Here is a 13,795-nt window from a genome sequence, read left to right on the forward strand (position 1 = left end):
AGTGTAAGTATACTTTTGAACCGTTTATCATTACAGGCAATGCCATTATTACAATGTTTATCATGAGAGTTTATTATTTGACTATTTATTTGTAATATGTAACTATATTGTTGAACCACTTACTATTAGAATGTGACATATTGTTGAACTATTTATTATGGGAGTGTAATTTCATCTTCAAATTGATCATTACTAGCGTGCAAGTATATTTTTGAAGCGTTTATCATTACAGGATGTCATTGTTACAATGACTATCATGAGAGTTTATTGTTTGACTATATATTGGTACTATTTACTATTTACTATTACTATCTACTACATGTAACATACCATTAATTGTTTATTATTAAAGTGTAAGTATATTATTGAACTGTTTTCATTATAAGTATATACACTATTCAACTGTTTAATAAAAGAGTGTATATTTATGAAATTTTTGAACATAAGGGGCAAGCATAGTGTTGAACTACCCTATTAGAGAGTAAGTATACTGTTACATGTATTATTATTAGAATATGGAGTAATTATGCAGTTGAATTATTTATTAAAGTAGAAAATATACTGTTGAACTTTTGTTGATTGGGGGATAATAGGAACGACAGCATCGGAGTATTTGTCTCTATGGCAATGTAAGTAATATTCAGAATCCCGTTCTTAAAAGACAGAGCTAAATTTAATAATGAAAGTAAAAGTCTAATAAATGTTAAAATTAAATCGGAAAGATAGGAAAACTACAACTAAAGATCGAGAACAAAAAAGAAGTTTAAAATATGCAGTAAATAAAAATAGGCAAAATACAACTAAAGATCGAGAACAAAAATGAAGTTTAAAACATGCAGTAAATAACAATAGGCAAAATACAACTAAAGATCGAGAACAAAAATGAAGTTTAAAACATGCAGTAAATAACAATAGGCAAAATACAACTAAAGATCGAGAACAAAAATGAAGTTTAAAACATGCAGTAAATAACAATAGGCAAAATACAACGAAAAATCGAGAACAAAAATGAAGTTTAAAACATATAGTAAATAACAATAATAAGTAGAACTAGATTTTTTTAAATTATTATTTTGCTATTAAAATGCCCAAATTATCTTGTCAAATAAAAGCTCCTAACATTATTTTAGTTGCACCACATTTGGACTTTTTCTTTCAATTCAAATATCTTTTTACATCTTTTGTCAATGATTCACATTTTTCTTGTTGCATCTTTTAAAACATTATTTGCTTCTTCTCTGCATTTTATCCCTATAATAATTAAACAATGAATACCAAGTGTGTCCAGAAACAAATTGCTTTTTCTTCAGTGCAGTCTCTTTAGGCAACAGCTATTGAATAAAGAGTAAAGACACAGAAGGCAACGTCAAACTGTCCAATCAATCATAGTTTTCAGAAATTGATAGTGTTGAGTGCCTTTTAAGTACATACAACTATTTACTTAGTGGATGGATTGGTTGTTTGGTTCTTTTTGACTATAGCGCCCTATTTAGCATCGTATGGCTGTATGAGATTTAAACCTACAGATTAACGTGAGATTCAAACCACATGAGCTCGTATTGGGTATCAAACCTGAGTCTCCCACTCCAAAGGTGAGTACGCTAACCATACAGCCACTAGCTTTATTTAATGATAGGAGAAGAAGAATAGGATTATGTTCTAGGATTTGTTTTAGGCAGACTTTATAATGAGATAGTAAATTTTGAATCCTTAAACGAATATTACGAAATTAGTTTTCGTACTGTTTGTATGAATATTTACCTTTGAAATTAGCACTTTCTCCTAAACTTTCGTACATTTTTTAAACCAAACTTTCACACCTTTTTTCGAACCCAAAATTATATTGTCTATCTCGTTTGTTATATTCTTTTAGCTTTTTCGTGGCTTCTTTTAAGTTTTTTCTCTAATAATTGTTATTTCTAATTAACTTATTCTACCAAAACTCCATTATATATTTATCCTGTAAATACAAATCCGTCCGCCGTGGAGTCAAAAAATCTCCATAATTACTTATGTATCTCAATCAATTTCGCTAGGATGAAGAGAGTCAAAAACTAGGATTCGACTTCATTTGTGGTGTCGCTATTCAGACCAGAAATGGTATAAATCAACCAATTCTGGTTTCTACTTTGATCATTATAGGAAAAAACGGTAATGGGCAGCGAGAATCGGTTCTGAAATCAAATAAGCGACTCAAGAATACATTTCACCTCCATCCCTCTCTAACTCTCCTAAGTCTTTACTAAAGCTGCAAATGGCACAAATGCACTACAACTTCCGGTTTCTATATTGGTCTACAGAGCAAAAATCATCAGAGCTAGGAGCGGACTTTTGGAATCAATTTAACCTTCTAATAATACGTGTATGTATCAATTCCTCTCTTAAATCCCTATTCAAACCAGAAGTGGCCGTAATCAACCACGTCCAGTTTTAGCAATGATCGTTACAGAGTGAAAGTGGTAACCAGTAGCAAAGAGCGGTTGTGTTCAATCAATTATGGATCTACAGAATATATTCTATCTTCATTCTAATCTTTCTATTAAAACTGAAAGTGGCAGAAAATGGGCAACTTCCACTTTCCAGTTTTAACTGTGATCACTATGGAATAAAACTAGTAAAGAGAGAGAAGCTGTTTTGTATAGTCAATTAAGCATCCCAAGAATATATTCAATTTCTACTATAATCTCTCTTCTACTGAAATTGAGGGTAGTACAAACTTACTACCATTTCCGGTTTCAATGTTAATTGAGAAAATATTACAGTATGCAAACCAAACTTCTTCACGTGGTATACATGTGACACTACTACTTGCTTATTCTATATTTGATTGAGCGCTCTCTTGTGGCCAAGCGGTTTGCATATACGCCTTTGGAGTGAGAGACCCGGATTCGATTTCCGACAGGAGCTCATATGGTTTGGTTTGTATAGGCTGGTTGCTGAAAGGGACTCTTGACTCAAAATCAAAAGCTATAGTTGATCGAAATTCTGGTGGGCACGGGTGACTCAGTGGTAGAGCGCTTACCTCTGGTGTATGGGGTTCTTGGTTCGATCCCCTAAGGTATTCCCGTTTCTTCCTACATTGTCATTCCACCAATTCTTCAATTATCATTCACTTCTTATATTCTTCGTCTCCGTTAACCTAAAGGACATAATAGTGGGACGTTAAACTAAAGATTTCATTTCATTTCATTTGATCGAAGTTTTATAGGTCAACCTTGTCATCTTCTTTTGGTAGTCATACTTTTGATTATTTTTATTTTGGAACATTGTTTTTAAATAAACGATATTTGCTGGTCATTAGTCTTTTCATGAAGAGGGCAAATAGACTTGCTACTGACGCCCCCATATAAACCCCAATCAGTCAATCAAGCAATGTATATGTGCAGCAATAGAATCTTTAGATATCTTCTTCTTGTACACTTAAAATGCTGGTCGATTTACTATAAGAGTAAATAACCTTATGTACAAGCATGTCCAAAATTATTGTCGCATGTGTATAAACATGTTGTTGTAGGAATATAATTTGATAACGAATTCGCCCGGTATTTCTTATAATGTTAGTATGTGTATAATTGGCAAAGACATGTATGTGGCAAATTTCAAGTCAAAAGAGCAGTAAATAAGAACAATAAAACGAAAGTAAAACTTTCTTGTCCAATTAGCAACATTTTGTTTTACTTATTCTAATTTTCATATTTGTAATTCTTTTTCTATGAAATTTACCACAAATACACATTTCCTGATTATTCAGATAGTATCAGTATTAAACGTACCCTGCAAAATCATTATCAAATTATATTCTTGCAAGTATGTAACAATCATTTTGGACATGAGTGTACATCGGAGGAATAAGAGTGTAATAGTTTTAATTGCATTCGTTCTTCAGTTGAACTTCTGAGCGAAATATATACTCTTTATTGTATTGAGGGTACAAAACACACACTAATAACAATTTATTCAATTTCTAATCAGGTATTGGTAGAGTAGCTCTGGATGTTAGATTGGGATGCTTAGAAGCTAATATCAACGAGGATTCAGAGCCTCAAAAAATTATCAACGCAGCCAAGTTCGCTTTGAGAAACGTTGCACAATTGGAACTTAAAATGCCATTTTGGAGATATATACCAACGCCTTTATGGACCAAATACGTTCGAAATATGGATTATTTTATAGAGTAAGTGATTTAGTGTTTTTACTTTTATTTCTTTAAGGTGACTTTAAAAAAATATATTTTTTTAAAAAAAATATCTTTTTTTAAAAAATATTATTGCAGTTTTAATTTAGTGAAGTTACACAACCTTAAAGATTCTAATTTAGCTTGATTTTACTTTTACGTGTTTTAAGAAAACCATTATTATTGGTTCGATTTATCACTTAGAAACGTCTACTGTGAAAGGATCAGCACAAACATTTTTTTTTCAAAAGGGGTTTTGTAATTATTTTGTTCGTCTAATTTGCATGCATGTTTCTGTACGAGGCACTTTTTCTGATGATCAATCTCGTTTACGTGCAGACTTAATTGAAGACAACTGCCAGAAAAATACCAGGTGTCCCAAAAGTTCTGCACCATACAAGGAGGAAAATGAACCATAAATGTCAGAAAGAAAGAAAAATCTTTATTCAGCAAAGTACAGGCTATCATGTTGGATTATCTTTACCCATCAGAGTGTTGGTCACACTTCGAGACCGATGACTCGGAGCGTAACCTCTTCCTCCTCCTTAATGCCGGATGTTTCTCGCTCAGAATGGCATACACTTGGCGCAATTGTTCAGAATACGGTTTACCTGTTACAGCACAAATCCCCGGAAGAAACTCACAATGAACTATCTTTCAATATTCCATCAAGCAGACTGCATGAGTTTTCCCCAAATCCGTCCTGTTTTACATTGGCTAGGACTTTCTATCCTTTTTTCAGCCACTGGTCACGTGTGTCAGGGTTTTTCAAGAACGCCCAGTTTTCATTTCCTGTCGTAATTCACCTCCAGAAACGAAGATATCACGTTTTTTTTAAAACAAAGTCAGTCAAATTATCACTCTACGCTGGGCCCTCTCCTTTGTTAGCTCATGGGGACTTTGTCGAGGCTATCTATTGACGAATCGATGGTTTACTATCGATTTGGATGTCCCAACCACTCTTGCTAAGACATGTATACTCGATTGTCGTTTAGCACTTACAGCATCTTACAGAGGGCCGTTAATGTCCATCGGATGTCTACCCTTGCGGGTCTTGTCCGCCACGCTTAAATCACCCGAAATAATTTTTTTGACCCAACGGGAAGCTGTCGATCGATCAAGTACTGGTTTGTTCTGTGCACGACAAATTTCCTCCTCTGCAGCGTTTGCGGATAGTTCTTTTTCCCATTAAAAATCGTAGCACAGCTCGAATTGCAATTTGGTTCGCACTCATGCTGTCCTTTTGGGGTTTATGGGAACACTCGCTTCACTCGATTCCTTCACTTGATCAAACGAATCTGTCCTCTATGCCTGCCAACAGTTGTCACTGGTGGCACTACCTATCTTACCAAAGTTTTACCTCATGCAGGTATGTGTACTGATTGGGCAGGACTCCTGGGACAGCATGGTATGATCAGGGCTGGATTAACCCATCTGGAGGTTCGGGGCTAGAAAAAAGTTGTGGCCCCTGCAGACTTCACCAAATACATTTCTAGGAAAGTACAGTAGGAAAGTTAAGGGAATATGTTTCATATTTTTGGCCATATTTTATTTTATGATTATGATTATATCTTTATGGTTCTTTTTAGATATCCAGTTGAGATTTTTATCAGAATAGAGGCTCCTGTTCACCTGGAGGCCTGAGGCTAAGCCCCTCTGCAGCCCCTCCTTTAATCCGGCCCTGGGTATAATTAACTTCTGTAGTTTTGTAACAATTTCTACTTTAGAAAGACTGCAACAGTTGCTAGAAATTAAACTTTAAGAGATTGACAACATAATTTTTGTAATAATTCATAACGATGCTAAATATTTTTCATATCGTTTTAGTTTACCAAGTTTCACATTAACGATCATTTTAGCAGCCTTATCAGCATAAGCATGAGATCTTCCTCATTGTTGTGTGCTACAGGAGGGTCACGTTCGAATCTCACGATTGGGGCTTATGTACTTTGCATACTATATTTAAAATGTAGGTCCACGATTTATCGGCCTCGATACTTAATTAAACTCCAAATCGACTAACAAGAATTATCAGGAACAGGTAGCCTAAACTACAATAATTAACTATTTTCGTTTCCGAGCAGTTGAGTATATGGACCTAAATAACACTTAAATTGTTGTCCAAATACATGCTGTGAATGCAGATATAACAAAAACATCCTAAACATTCTGCAATTGCTGGCATTTAGGTGATCTACTTATCTGTTAATTTTAACAAAAGAATTACCTCTCTAATGTTCGTTAATTAGCGTAATTATCGAGTCGAAAAGTAAAGTTTTTGAATTATCTCGATTCTGGTAAAAACTTTTCGTCTCGTTCGAAATTTCCTATTCCTTTTTGTAATATTAGGTACAAAATGAATGTCCTGAATTTTTCTCAATTTCATCCAAAAGTTATCAAAATTCTTCACAAGAGATTTACGAAATGTATGGTATAATAACGTTTAAACTATAGTTCCTATTGAAATATATTGCATAATGATTTGTCTATCTTTAAATGTAGATATATGCTTTTCATTCTGTTCGTATAATTACTTTTATAGTAAGACAGCATTTAACATCTAAGAATTGGGAGAAATTTCTTGTCCTTTGGGCAACACTACTGTTAAATAAACTCTTTTTCTCCCCCTCTTATCTACCAACACGCATTCTATTACAATTCACTCTTAAGTAATAACATCAGATTATTTTCCTCATTTTTAGCTATTTCTCGCAACATATTTTTCTTTGCCTAACTTTTCCTTGTGGTTTTATCCAACAGAGTTATCCATTTCTGTCCATCGTATTGTTCGTGCTTCTTTCCCCGTAAAAATGAAATGAAATCTTTGAGTTTTACGTCCCACGGTTATGCCGGTTAGGCTAAAGGAGACGGTGATGATGAGAGATGAGTGAAATGGTGGATTGAAGAAAGTGGGAGGAAACGGGAGAACCCCGAGAAAACCCACGAGCACGGTGTTTGTCCACCACAAAGTTCACTTGGCGGGGGCTGGGATCGAACCCGGGACCCCAAGCACCAGAGGTGAACGCTCTACCACTGAGCCACCGCGCCCCCATCTTCCCCCGTAAACCACAAAAGTACTTGCACAAAAATACTTGACAATCTTTCCTCCTAACTCGCATTTAAGGACTCATAAAAAATATTTTCTTCCTAAGGAAGTATTATACTATTCTCGTTCTTGATTTCATTTCCCGTTCACATTTTACATTTTAATTAATAGTATTTTTCTTTTTTCTAATATCTTTTCTCGCCATTCCTCTCCTTGCTTTTATTTCTCGTTCATACTTACAACATTCACTTATAATATTTTTCTTCTTCCTGAATGCTTCTTTCGTCGTTCCTATTCTTGGTATTTTTTTTCGTTTACATTTAAGATCTTCACCAATAACGCCTTTGTTCTTCATAAATATTTCCTGTGCCATTCATATCCTTGATTTATTTCCCGTTCACATTTAAGATCTTCACTAATAATGACATTCTTCTTCCTAAAGACTTATTTTACGATTCCTATCTTTATTTTCTTTTCCGTTCACAGTTCAGATTTTCACTAGTAATACTATTCTTCTTTCTAAAGACTTATTTCACCATTTCTGTCTTTATTTTATTTGCAATTCACATTTGAGATCTTCATCAATACTACTATTCTTCTTCCTAAAGACTTATTTCACCATTCCTATCTTTATTTTCTTTCCCGTTCACATTTGAGATCTTCACCAATACTACTATTCTTCTTTCTTCTTCCTAAAGACTTATTTCACAATTCCTATCTTTATTTTCTTTCCCGTTCACATTTGAGATCTTCACCAATACTACTATTCTTCTTCCTAAAGACTTATTTCACAATTCCTATCTTTATTTTCTTTCCCATTCACATTTCAGATTTTCACTAATAATACTAACTTTTTTCCTAAAGACTTATTTCAGCATTCCTATCTTTATTTCTTTCTCGTTCACATTTTAGATCTTTACAAATAATACTATTCTTATTCCTAAAGATCTATTTCACCATTCTCGTCCATATTTTATTTGCAACTCACATTTGAGATCTTCACTAATACTGCTATTCCTCTTCCTAAAGACTTTTTTCACAATTTCTATCTTTATTTTCTTTTCCGTTCACATTTCCGATCTTGATTAATAATATTTTCCTTCTTTCAACATTCTTATGTTACTTTTAATTCCAGTTCGCATTCCACAAATTATTCTACCTAGCTAACGCAAATGTTTCATCTGACCTAATTTCATTCCTAGAATTTTCACGTCTATTACTTTTTTTTTTTTTTTTTTTTTTTTAGTTTCAATCCCCCTTGTCTTCGTTTTCTTTCTATCCTTCATTATCCTTCTATATTCTTCGTAACTCCTCCCCAATAAAGAAAACAGAAAGGCATATTTAGTACAATGCTATCCACTAATCTCTTTTTGATCGAATAAGATAGAGAAGTTTCAAATTTGGCTGACTGATATCACACAGTTGGACAAAAAATAGAATATTTACTTATTGTATTATGTTTTTATTGTGTTAATGAGAGAAATGGAAGCAACTGAGTGATTTAAGGTTGCTGACTTTAACGTTTACATTCTAAAACTAAACAACAATCTCCCTTGCACTTTGGGTAAATAAGGTGGATGATTAATAAGAGTGAATGATTACAGAATATCATCATTGATAGAGTGAGATCGTGCAAGGAAATGGGAAAACCTCGAGAAAAACCACAAACACGAGGTTGACCACCATCAGCTGACATAAGCTAAAATCAAAACCAGGAATTCCTTGCAAGAGTGTGACCCCGCGTGTCGTAGTTGCTAACGCTCTTGCTTCTGGTGCGAGCGGTCCACGCTTCAATTCCCGGTGGGGCCATTCGGTCGAAAAAGTAGAACAGCTTTTCCAGGCCAGCAATCTTGAGTGAAGTTGAAGTATACTTTGTGCCCACAGTATATTTTTTGTAATTAGTCCTCTAATTCTTTCTTTAAAATTGTAATATATTGTATTGTGTTGTATTGTTTTGTTGTATATATTGTATTGTTTAATACTTTAGCTAAACATATTGAGCAATAATATATATATATATATATATATATATATATATATATATATATATATATATATATATATATATATATATATATATATATATATATATATATATATATATATATATTATATATATATATTATTATATATATATTATTATATATATTATATTATATATATATTATATATATATATATATATTATTGCTCAATATGTTTAGCTAAGGTGTTTGCCTTACCGTGGTGCAAAGTGAACGTTAGCGTGTCTCAAAAATTTACTATTTTAAGTTGGTGGCCACAAAATACCATCGGCCTTGTTGATAGGACAAGTGACTGACATTTAGAAGTGTTACTCCATGATGGCAGTATTATAAATAGCTGTATCAAGCCTTTTCTGAATCTGGCGGTTAATTTTGTCCTGTGTACTGTTCATTTCAGCCATTGTAGATTTTTTTTTTTTTTTTTTTTTGGTGAGAGTTTCACGTTAGTGTGTCTCATAAATTTGCTATTTTAAGTTGGTGGGAACAAAATACCCTCGCCCCCGTTGCTAGAAAATGTGACTTACATTTAAAAGTGCCACTCCTAGATAGTACAGGGTGGTCCGGAAGTAGGCGTACCCACTTTAGTTTCAACAGTATAGTGTTAGCTATGGTAGAGTGTCTTGACTTACCTTGAAGTCTTAAGAGTTTTAAGAGTCATAAACATCGGCATGATCATCATCCATGTCGTAACACAGCTGAATTATGAGCGAAGTTCTCGCAGATGTTTTGCGAAGATACTCCAGAATCACGAGGGTGAAGGCGTGTCCCACAGCTGCTCATAATTCCTGCGTTGTGTGATATCGAGTATTTCTTACTTTTTGCTTTATGAAATCCCAGAGAGCATTGTCTGGTGTCGTCAAATCAGGACTTCTTGGAGGAAAGGCAAAGGGAGCTGGTGAAGATGCACAATCTCTTCCAATCCAGCGACCAGGAAACGTCTGATTCAGGTATTGCGCACGTGAATCGCAAAGTGCGCTGGTGCTCCATCCTGCTGTATCACAACAGTGTCTTTGATGCCACTTTCTTCCAGTTGAGACACCAGCCACTCATTAAGCATCTCCAGGTAAGAATGTCCAGGTCTCCAGGTAAGAAAACACCAATTAGGGGTACGCCCACTTCCGGACCAAGCTGTAGTATAATAAGTAGCTGTTAGTCTTACTGTTCACTTCAATCACTTGTAGATTTTTATAAGATATTCTCATTTGTTTCTTTTCTGAGATATATTTAATCTTAACGGTGGATACAAAATGACTCCCGCTTGGTTTCCGCGTTACAAAAGGTACCTAGGTAGTGCGAGGATTAATTTTATGTAAGCTATATTTTATTCTTTTTCAGAGTCTGTATGAAATATATCAATATGACCATGGAGAGATTGAAAGAGAAGGTTGACGTATCGTCCGAGGATTTATCGCTATTAGAAAGAGTGATTGCGACTGAAAATAATCCTAAAACCGCTTGCATCATGGCCTTGGATCTAATTTTAGTCGGCATTGATACGGTAAGTTGGTACAAGAAACGAATTGACACAATTTTCGTATTTCTTTATAGTAAATTATACAATGGTTTACATAACTTTATTGTCGATAACTACTGTTTTGAATAAAGAAACCGACAGCCATGTTTAAAAGTGAAATGCCGAAACATATCGTTACATTTACAATAGAACGTATGAAGTATAGTTAAAAAAAAAAAAATAAGAATCAAAACACAGAATGTGAAGTATAGTGCAACAAGAGTAACACATTCAGAATGGAAGTATAAACGACTGATGTATAGGGCAAAAAGCCACACCACATTTACAATGGAAGTGTACAATGTGGGATATAGTGTAGAAAGACCACCGCATTCACAATTGAAATATTAAAGAATGAATTATATTACCAAAAAATGAAATATTCAAACGAAAGCTCAAAAGTGTGAAGTAAAGTGCGAAATGAACACCACATTCAAAATAAAAGAAACCAAGAATAAAACAATGCAAAAAGAGTACTACTTTCATAATTGAAGTATGAAAAAGAGAAGTGAAGCGCAAAATGATTATGGTTGTCTTCTTCTCATTATTATTATTATTACTCATCATATTACTAACCATAATAATACTAATCATACTATTACTACTACTACTAATAATAATAATATTAATGATAAGACTAATGACCATACTAATAATAATATTAATAATCATAGAAAGTCATTTTTGCGTTGTGATTTCAGCGTGTCCCTTTTCTCCATCGGGTAACAGTTCACGTTTGGAACTTACGATCTCGTATCGTGTTCCATTTGACATCGATTCGCATCAATAATGTACCAGACATCACAATCACCATCGACTGTTATCATCTTGAGTTTGCAACATTTGTCGTCATGTGAAAACAAGTTCCAGTGTATCAGATTCATATCCCATCCAAGGCATATATGACCAGAACACATAACTTTCAAAGGCTATGAGGAACAATCATTATACTTCATGTTCGACGACGTTGCTAATCGAATGAGTAAGGATGTTTCCATCTTTCAACATGTCCTTCCACTTGTGCACGTTTCAATGCGATACTCGTCTAGTAGTTGGATAGCTTCCCTTGTTAGCGAATTTGCCGTGAATCCTAAGGAGTTACATTTCTTTCAAGTATTATAATTATTGTTAATATTATACTTTAAAATCAATGTATTTAATGTTAAAATCATTTTAAAAATTCGAGTTTGTGGGACCTAGAAGCAACTTAATCTAGTTTCTATTATTTTAAAGCAAAAATATTGTCTTGGAACTTGAACAGGGATTTAGAACGGATTAAATGCATCTTCCAAGGTATCATTATGTACACGGGCAAGAAAAAAAAAATATTTCGTTGTTTCTGTCAGGTTTAGATCCGTATCTAGGGGTTGCCAGCGAGATTGGATTTCCTCTCTTTCGTTGGAGAGGTTGTAAGATAAAGTTGTAAGTCGGAACCTCTCCAATCTATTTCTGTCCTCATTGTCATAGTGTTTTCTTTTCTGGCTCCGTCTGTTTTCCTAAGATTGGAACACGTAATCTGTGAAGTCACGGGACAGTAAGTTGGAAATAAATGAAAATTTAGTACATAACTGTTTGAAATTGTTTTGGTATGTATATCTTTCTATGTACACATCCTAACTAGCGGTCCTTGGAAATGCTTTTTGTACAGTCGTAATACACATTTAGAATGTTACAACTATTTAAATTTTAAGATATTGGTGATTTGATAATATTGCAAACTTTTGTTTAGAACTTTTTTGTTTGAAGTAGAAAATTTATCTTTTTAATGTATCCCTGATTAATAGATTTCAATGGCTGTAGCATCCATGTTGTATCAATTAGCAACTCGACCAGAAGAACAAGCGAGGGTATTCCAAGAACTACAGTCAGTGCTTCCATCCCCTACAACTCACATTACTGCCGAACACTTAGAAGAAATGCCATATCTCAAAGCATTTATCAAGGAGGTGTTTAGGTAAGCTAGTATAAATTTAAAGTTACAAGATTATTGTAATTCTATTTTATATATTTATTTATTTGTTTAATATTTCCTTTTACACATGGTGCATCATCTGGGTGAACTGAGAATAGTGTAGATCAGGGTTTCTCAACCTGGGGGTCGCAAAGATAAGCGGACGATTTAAATATAATTAGAAACTAATACCGGAAAATATTTTTAAATATTATTTTGAATTTTGTTCTGATAGGCATATTTTTTATTTTTATACATTGTTTTAAGAACAACAAAACATACTAAACATTTTCAACGGGTGCAGAGTTGTTTAAAAATCAATTTAAACAAAAGACGTACGATATGAAATTAATACTGCCTATTGAAATACCAGAAAAAAATATAAATGCAACAATATCTGAATATTGAAATACAATTACAATTGAAAGCTAATGAGATATCTGAGCATGATGTGATTTAACTACTGCGGCAATGTTAAGTTCAATCTTCCTTACGCACATTATCAAGATTAATAACATTCAATTAATAAGTCAATAACATTTTTTAACAACTGTACAATTTTTAAAAAATCAAAATTAGCCATCACTTTTTCTATCATATGACCCAAAATTAAGGAATTATATGAAGTTTTACAATTTTCAAACGGCCACCATTTTGAAACAATATGATGAATCGGATTCGATATTCGTAATATGAATGAACTGACCAAATTTGGTTTTTAATCCATTTGCTTTCAGAAAACTTATTGCATCCACTATATAGAAAAAATGGATTCTACTATTATAGAAATAGATGGATATCGTGAGATCTCCGCAATAGGTATATTAGAAGTCCCACACAAGTTTATTACAAACCAGAAATTATAAGGGGATCACTGGCAAGAAGATATGATAAAATGGGGGCGTGATAAGAATTAGGTTGAGAACCACTGGTGTAGATAAACTGCCATCTACCCATTGTCCTGCGAACCACAAGAGAAAAGGTGTTTTGAAGTTTCGTTTGGGTAATATAAACATATTTCCCTACTAGAAATACTAAGTCCCAAAAAACGTATTATTGTAGAACGTATAATATAGTTCCAATATTAA

General features: G+C 33.6%; 1 protein-coding gene across 1 annotated transcript in view; it reads left to right on the plus strand.

The window, feature by feature from the left end:
* Window positions 1-13,795, plus strand: part of LOC145669663 (putative cytochrome P450 301a1, mitochondrial) — an 84,589-nt gene that overhangs the window by 64,488 nt on the left and 6,306 nt on the right. The window contains exons 6-8 of the mRNA XM_081737920.1: window positions 3,973-4,174; window positions 10,579-10,741; window positions 12,541-12,710. Of these exons, the coding sequence (XP_081594046.1) occupies window positions 3,973-4,174; window positions 10,579-10,741; window positions 12,541-12,710 (535 nt within the window). The remainder of the gene's footprint in view (window positions 1-3,972; window positions 4,175-10,578; window positions 10,742-12,540; window positions 12,711-13,795) is intronic.

This window comes from Thermobia domestica, chromosome 14 (assembly GCF_964235325.1).
Source record: "Thermobia domestica chromosome 14, izTheDome1.hap1.1, whole genome shotgun sequence".
Lineage (NCBI taxonomy): Eukaryota > Metazoa > Arthropoda > Insecta > Zygentoma > Lepismatidae > Thermobia > Thermobia domestica.